Consider the following 6,238-nt stretch of genomic DNA (forward strand, 5'->3'; position numbering starts at 1 on the left):
ATTTATTGTCATTGAATAAGAGTGCATTTATGTTTCTAGTAAAACAATACAGCATCATTGTGATATGTCTTGATACACCTTACAGTGAAGGTGTCAGTAAATAAATATATAAACATAATAAATAAGGTTTAATGATCTTTAATTACAACAGTTCTGATCGGTCAGGAATAGACGTGGTTTTAAATATTAATAGCTATTTCCAGACTGTGTGAGCTAATACAGACAAGAAACCTGATTCTCCTTTACAATAATTCTCTACATGTTTACAGTCAGGCAGGTAAACTCATTAAAATTAGCAATAATTAAGATTAGTGTATATGATGGAAGAGAGTGTGCAAAACACACTTTTCTTTGTACTTTATTTTTGCACTTTATAAAAGTTCACTGAATCAGCAGAACTTCAGTCTGAGTTGAATATTTACAGCAAATGATGAGAGAAATGAGCAGAAATGAATGAATATTATTTATTTATATTATTATTTATTGTATTTAATTAGATGTTCATTATTATGCACTGATTGTGGGAGAACTGGATCACCCAGATCAAACCCGTGCGTAACACAACAGTAGACAACACTGACTACTGAGGTGGCGCTGAGAGCTCAAGCCCTCGTATTCATTCAGAAGGAAAAAGTCAATTTTTCCTTCAAGATGAATGACATTTTTTATCTATAGAATAAGTCAGATTATTCACTATATGTGGGATAAACCGGAGCTCCCAGAGAAAACCCATAAACCAATTTACCACCTCGTCATGGCAGTGAGCATAGAAGAGAAGCACCTGCACATGCAGGACCTCTGTCTCGGTGGTGCCATCAGGTGACCTTTGACGACGGAGGCGATACGCTCTCCGACTGCCGGTTGACCCCCTTTCAAGGACACCAGCACCCACATCGCATTGCCCCACGTCTTAATCAGGTCCCGGTAAATGGCCTTTTCGAGGTTTTCCAATGTTTCTGGGCTGGAATCGAAATCGAGACCCTCGACTTCGGCCCACGTTTGTTCAAAAAGGCGCTGGATGATGTCCTGGACGTTTGAAAGGGTCCAGGTCACTTTTGCCTTCTTGAAGATCCACGTGACCAGCCTCTCCAAGATCACCTCGACGCAGTTTTTTTTTTGTTCGTTCCGCGCTCGCCGTGCATAGTCATCACGACTCTTCGTCACGGATACCGGGGCAGACGGTGCAGCGATTGCCAAAGGTTTCTTTGCCCTGGGCTTAGTGCCCAGTATGGCGTGTCTCATATTGTCGACGAGGTCGTCGGACTGAAAGATCTGCCACCATCTGGCCAGACACAGGAAACCGAGCACCTTCCGCTGCAAGTCGGCGCGCATGTTGGCACGTATCACCGGCTCGGGGATGATCTCTGGCCCGTGTGTGATGTGTGTGTAGAGGAGATCACTTAAGACCTTTGTGAACTCCAAGACTCGACCGGGGGGAATGTTTAGGAGCGGAGTGCCGAGTCCCAGAAGATCGCGGTTTTCTGGTTGTTTCATCAGATCGTTAATCTTCTTTGTGAGAGACTTTGCCGACTCCCGGCTGTGAACTTTGGAGCCCCGGTGGAATCTTTTTGTCATCTGTGCCACGATGCGATGGATGCACGTTTTGGCAAAGCACTTTGCCAAAAGTTTCTTAATTTTGCTTCCGATGCTTTTCTTGGAGCGTTTGCTCTTCTGCGCCGACGGAGTCTGTCTTACAGCATCTTCGGCGATACTCCGAGCGATTTCTTCCGCGACGTCTTCAATCTCCCGAGTGTTTTGAGACTGCAACAGCATGTACTCGGAGTCTGGCACGTCAACCAAGAGAGGTTCGGTGATGTCGTTCAACTGCTTCTTGATGATGATTGTGACATACGTGATGTCTTTCATCTCAATCACGACATCCGATGAAGGCGTCGCCGCATGGCGGTCTTCGGCGTCTGAGGGTTCCGGTTCCACATCTGATTCCTCGCAGATGGTCCTCTGCTTGCGCGGTCGAGGCGAGAACACCGACTTCATCTTGCCGATGAACGCCTGGCACATTTTGCAGGCGTGCAGAATCATGTTGTTGAGTCTGCTGGGAGGAGTGAGGCGCTGAACTATGCCCTCAGGGCTGGAGAGGGCACTTCGGACGCTCTCTGAAACCTCTTCAGAGATCAATGTCGTCAAGCTTTTGGAGCTCGGACACTGAACCGAGACGTCGACGCCCAGAGCTTCGGCAAAACCCTGAGAGATTGTGTTTCCCAGATTGATTTGGACGTCGTCCTCAGACGCCAGGGTCCTGCTCCCGAGAGATTTCAGGAAAGCTTTTGTCAAGGCCGCTGTCATGTCCAACAGCAACTCTCCCATCATGGTCATAGTGGAGTCGTCGGGGCTGCCGGATTTCAAAAATCCCCACTGATCCGCTGTCATCCCCTTAAAGAAGGAGTTGAGCAGCTTGGAAACAACGCGACGGACGTTGAACTCGGGCATGATGGCTTCTGGCTGGGAAGTTCTTGATGATACCATGATGCTGATTTACGGTCAATTCTTGTCGATGCTTCGTGGTTTTTGGAGAGAAATTCACTGCTTCTCTCAGTAGATAGTCTGATGAGTGAAAATAATCGTTAGTTGCAGCCCTAATTATTATTAACTAACATGTAAGCTGCATTTAAATGTTGAGGCTAATTTGAACTGCTTCATATACTGTTGGAAGGTTTAATCTAAAGCAATGCATTCATCAAATTCATACCTCTTTCTCTTGAGACAACTGCTTCTCTCAGTCGATGTGTTTCGTCTGATCGAGTCTTCAGATTCAACTACAGTTGTGTGATTCTGGGACTCTCTCCTGAATGTCACTCCTTTATGATGTTACCGCTCCTTTATGATGTCACAACTGATGTCACCACTCCTTTAATCCATCACAGTGTTCCATCTGGTGATGTCACCATGCACTGATGATGTCACCATGCACTGATGATGTCACCACTGCTGTGATGTCACCACTGCTGTGATGTCACCCAAACACACACCTGCACACACACGTGCACACACAACACACACACACACACACACACACACACACACACGTGAACACGCACACACACACACACACACACACACACACACTCTGACTTTTCACTTTTCATCCAGAGCTGCCAGCAGGTTAAATTCTAATTTGTCCAATAATACTTTGGTTTATGACCAAATAACTGCAAAGAAAGTCCCACACAGACCACGGGACGGAGTGTGGACTGGTAGTCGGAGAGATGCCCTTGAGCAAGACACCGAACCCCCAACTGCTTGTAGCACCAACTATGTGGCAGCCCCTTTGCTCTGACATCTCTCCACTAATACATGTCTATATGTGTGTGTGTGTGTGTGTGTGTAATATGAATCAGGCTGGTCTCATATACTGTTCGTATACCTACAATAAGTCATGCACTGTAATTCGTATATAACCCACTTAATCAATTTGTATGTAATCCGCGTAATGGTGAGCCAGAAAGTATATGAAGCAACAAAGTCAGCATAGGGAGGAGGACGGGGTCTCACCACACTGCCACCGAAGAGACCGCTTGTGTGGAACCAGAAGTCAACATTGACTTATTTGTTCCGTACTTTTCGTAAAATATCATACAAACCGTTGTATGAAGATACATTGAATGAATAACAACAGGAACTAAAAATGCAGTGTCCCCAATGAAGGACTAATGAAGTGCTTCTCCTTCTTACAGCCTCTGCAAATATGCTAAACTACAATGACCATGGTACACATTGTAGCCTACCTGCTAAACATCAGTGTTTTAGCATTAGTCTTTGTGAGCATGTTAGCATTCTGATGTTAGCATATAGACCAAAGCACTGCCCTGCCTAAGTACAGACTCACAGAGCTGCTAGTGTCGCTCTTCAGTAAAAGTAATGATCTGTAATATGTATATATCACATGAAATCAATTTGTATGTAATCCAGGTAATCGTGAACCAGGAATTATAAAGAGCGGTAAACTTTGCGTAGGGAAGTCAGGATGGATGAGTGAGTCCAAAAATACCAGAGTTCCATCCAGGAGACCGCTGTTGGTGTCTCTTATGAAACCAGAAGTCATCGTTGATTTTATTTGTCTTGTAACTTCAGTACTTCAGTAACATTCATATTTATTTTATGCCTGAGCTTAGGTTCAGGCAATAAAATAAAACCACTTAGTTAGGTTAAGGGAAAACAACATTGGTTGGGCTTAAAATTACTACGTGTGTACATTGAAAATATGACTTGATGTGAACACGGGACACAAACAAACAGCTGATTGTAAAGTGAAACTTAATGCATGGGACACGAACAGTTGTCTAACTAAGTGGTTGTGTTGCCTAAACCTAACGTCCTGTGAAAACGGAAGTTTATTTTGAAAGGAGACTATACATGTAACAAGCGTATATTGATACGCCGTCCCCTCGTCCAAAAGTAACATAAGAGGGGTACCCCGTGCATCGGTCTCTGATGCAGAGGTGCACTGACCAGTCGGCGGTATTTGACGAGTTGAAGTGAGAATGTGTTGCCCAAACCCAAATCTTTTCCTAAACCTAACCAAGTTGTTTCCTGACAGAAAAGACGAAAGTTCACTTTAAAAAGACATCGCAAACTGACACGTGTTGCTGGACATTCGTATAAGAATGCTCAAAAATGAGGAACAACTTTTCGTAAGATATCATATGAACCATTGTATGAGGACACGTTGAGCTGTTAGCTCTTTGTCTTGTTTCAGTCTCAGCCTGTTCTCATTCCCAGGACATCAAATACCAACTCTTTGTCATGGCCGTCAGTGTTCGATACTGCTGCACTAGGAATCCTTTAGCGCTAGTATGAAATGCACCAGGCTTTCCATTAACTACATTGTAAACCCATCCGCTGCAACAGTAAATGCTCAGAGTAAGCGCTGTGGTGACATAGTTTAACGAGCGAAAGAGACACACTGGGAGGGAGGGGAGGTGGATGGGTCCAAAAAACACAGGACGCTGTTCGTGTCCCGTGTGTTAAATTTCACTTTCACTTTACATCAGCTGTTTGTTTGTGTGCCGTGTTCACAACGTCAAGTCCCCTTTTCACAGTACAAACGTAGTAATATTAAGCCCAAATATGTTTCTTTTTTCTAAACCTAACTAAGTTGTTTTGTTGCCTCAACCTAGAACAAGTGTTTTTGTTTAATTCAAAAGGTTAAGCACGTGTTTACTGCGACCGAAAAGTGAAGCCGAGGAATCTTATAAAGCGTCAGTATGTGACGAGTTGGAATGAGAACGTGTTGTTCAGCCTATATCTTCCATAATTTGAAATGCATAGATCATTAGAGAAGATTTAGAGAGTGTGGATGGGTGTGTGGGATTGGATGGAAGTGGCAGCATGTGACATGGCTCAGCATGTTGCACAGCTGGTTAGACTGGTTACTTAGCACTGCAGCATCATCAGGCACGCTGGGGTCTGCAGCACGCTTCGAGCTTTCAAACTGGATGAAAGTGTTGTGGTGTGTAGGGGAGCTCACCATCCACCTGAAGACAAAACCTGCTATTTCCTACTGAAGACACCCAGAAGACTTGTCTGCAACATCTGTACTGCCTGTGTGTGAGCCAGAGAGAGAACCCCAGAGGCCACAGGGAAAATCAGTCGTAGCCTCCAACCACAAAGCCCGGTGAGACTGTGGACCATCACTTTATACACTCACACACACACACACACACACGCACACACGCACACACACACACACTGACAGTACCACCTCAAGTGTCAGCCCAACCCGCTACATAACTGCTATACCAGGGCTCTCGGTAAATTCCTCGAAGGCTGAACTGAAGCTTGTTCTCTCTGGGTTGACATTTGCTCTTCAAACCCACTGCTGGCTGAGCAAACCTTTACCAAAAATGATTCAAATTAACATCTGCAGTCTATCTTTGCTTTAGTGTGAAAAGCTTGTACAGTAGCGCCTAAAGGTCAGCTGTTCAAGGGATATGCAAAGTCTTTGGTTGACTGTTACACTCGTAAAATATAAAAAATACATCATCAATATGCTATGTGATGTTAATTTCAGGAGTTATTCGCACCCACTTTCCTGCAACCTGCTTATTCTATTGCTCTGGAGTTGCAAAGTGGGAGTTATTTCAGGCATGAGTGGTTCCTGTCCATTTTCTGCAAAAACAATGTTAGGTGTCTGACAGCTGACAGTTGGAGCACTTCAAGGACTCTCCTGGTTTAATAGTCAGTACAAAAGATGAACACCTGTGTTAGAACATACCTGGTT

At 44.5% G+C, this 6,238-nt stretch overlaps 1 protein-coding gene across 1 annotated transcript; it reads right to left on the bottom strand.

Moving 5' to 3' along the window:
- Positions 1-342: 342 nt before the first annotated feature.
- LOC119504278 lies at positions 343-2,854 on the bottom strand. Its single transcript, XM_037796329.1, has 2 exons — positions 2,708-2,854; positions 343-2,562 (listed from the first exon to the last, which is right to left on the bottom strand). The coding sequence occupies exon 2, from the start codon at positions 2,482-2,484 to the stop codon at positions 742-744; it is 1,743 nt and encodes a 580-aa protein (XP_037652257.1). The 5' UTR covers positions 2,485-2,562; positions 2,708-2,854; the 3' UTR covers positions 343-741.
- Positions 2,855-6,238: the final 3,384 nt, after the last annotated feature.

The sequence above is a fragment of the Sebastes umbrosus genome, chromosome 16 (assembly GCF_015220745.1).
Source record: "Sebastes umbrosus isolate fSebUmb1 chromosome 16, fSebUmb1.pri, whole genome shotgun sequence".
NCBI lineage: Eukaryota > Metazoa > Chordata > Actinopteri > Perciformes > Sebastidae > Sebastes > Sebastes umbrosus.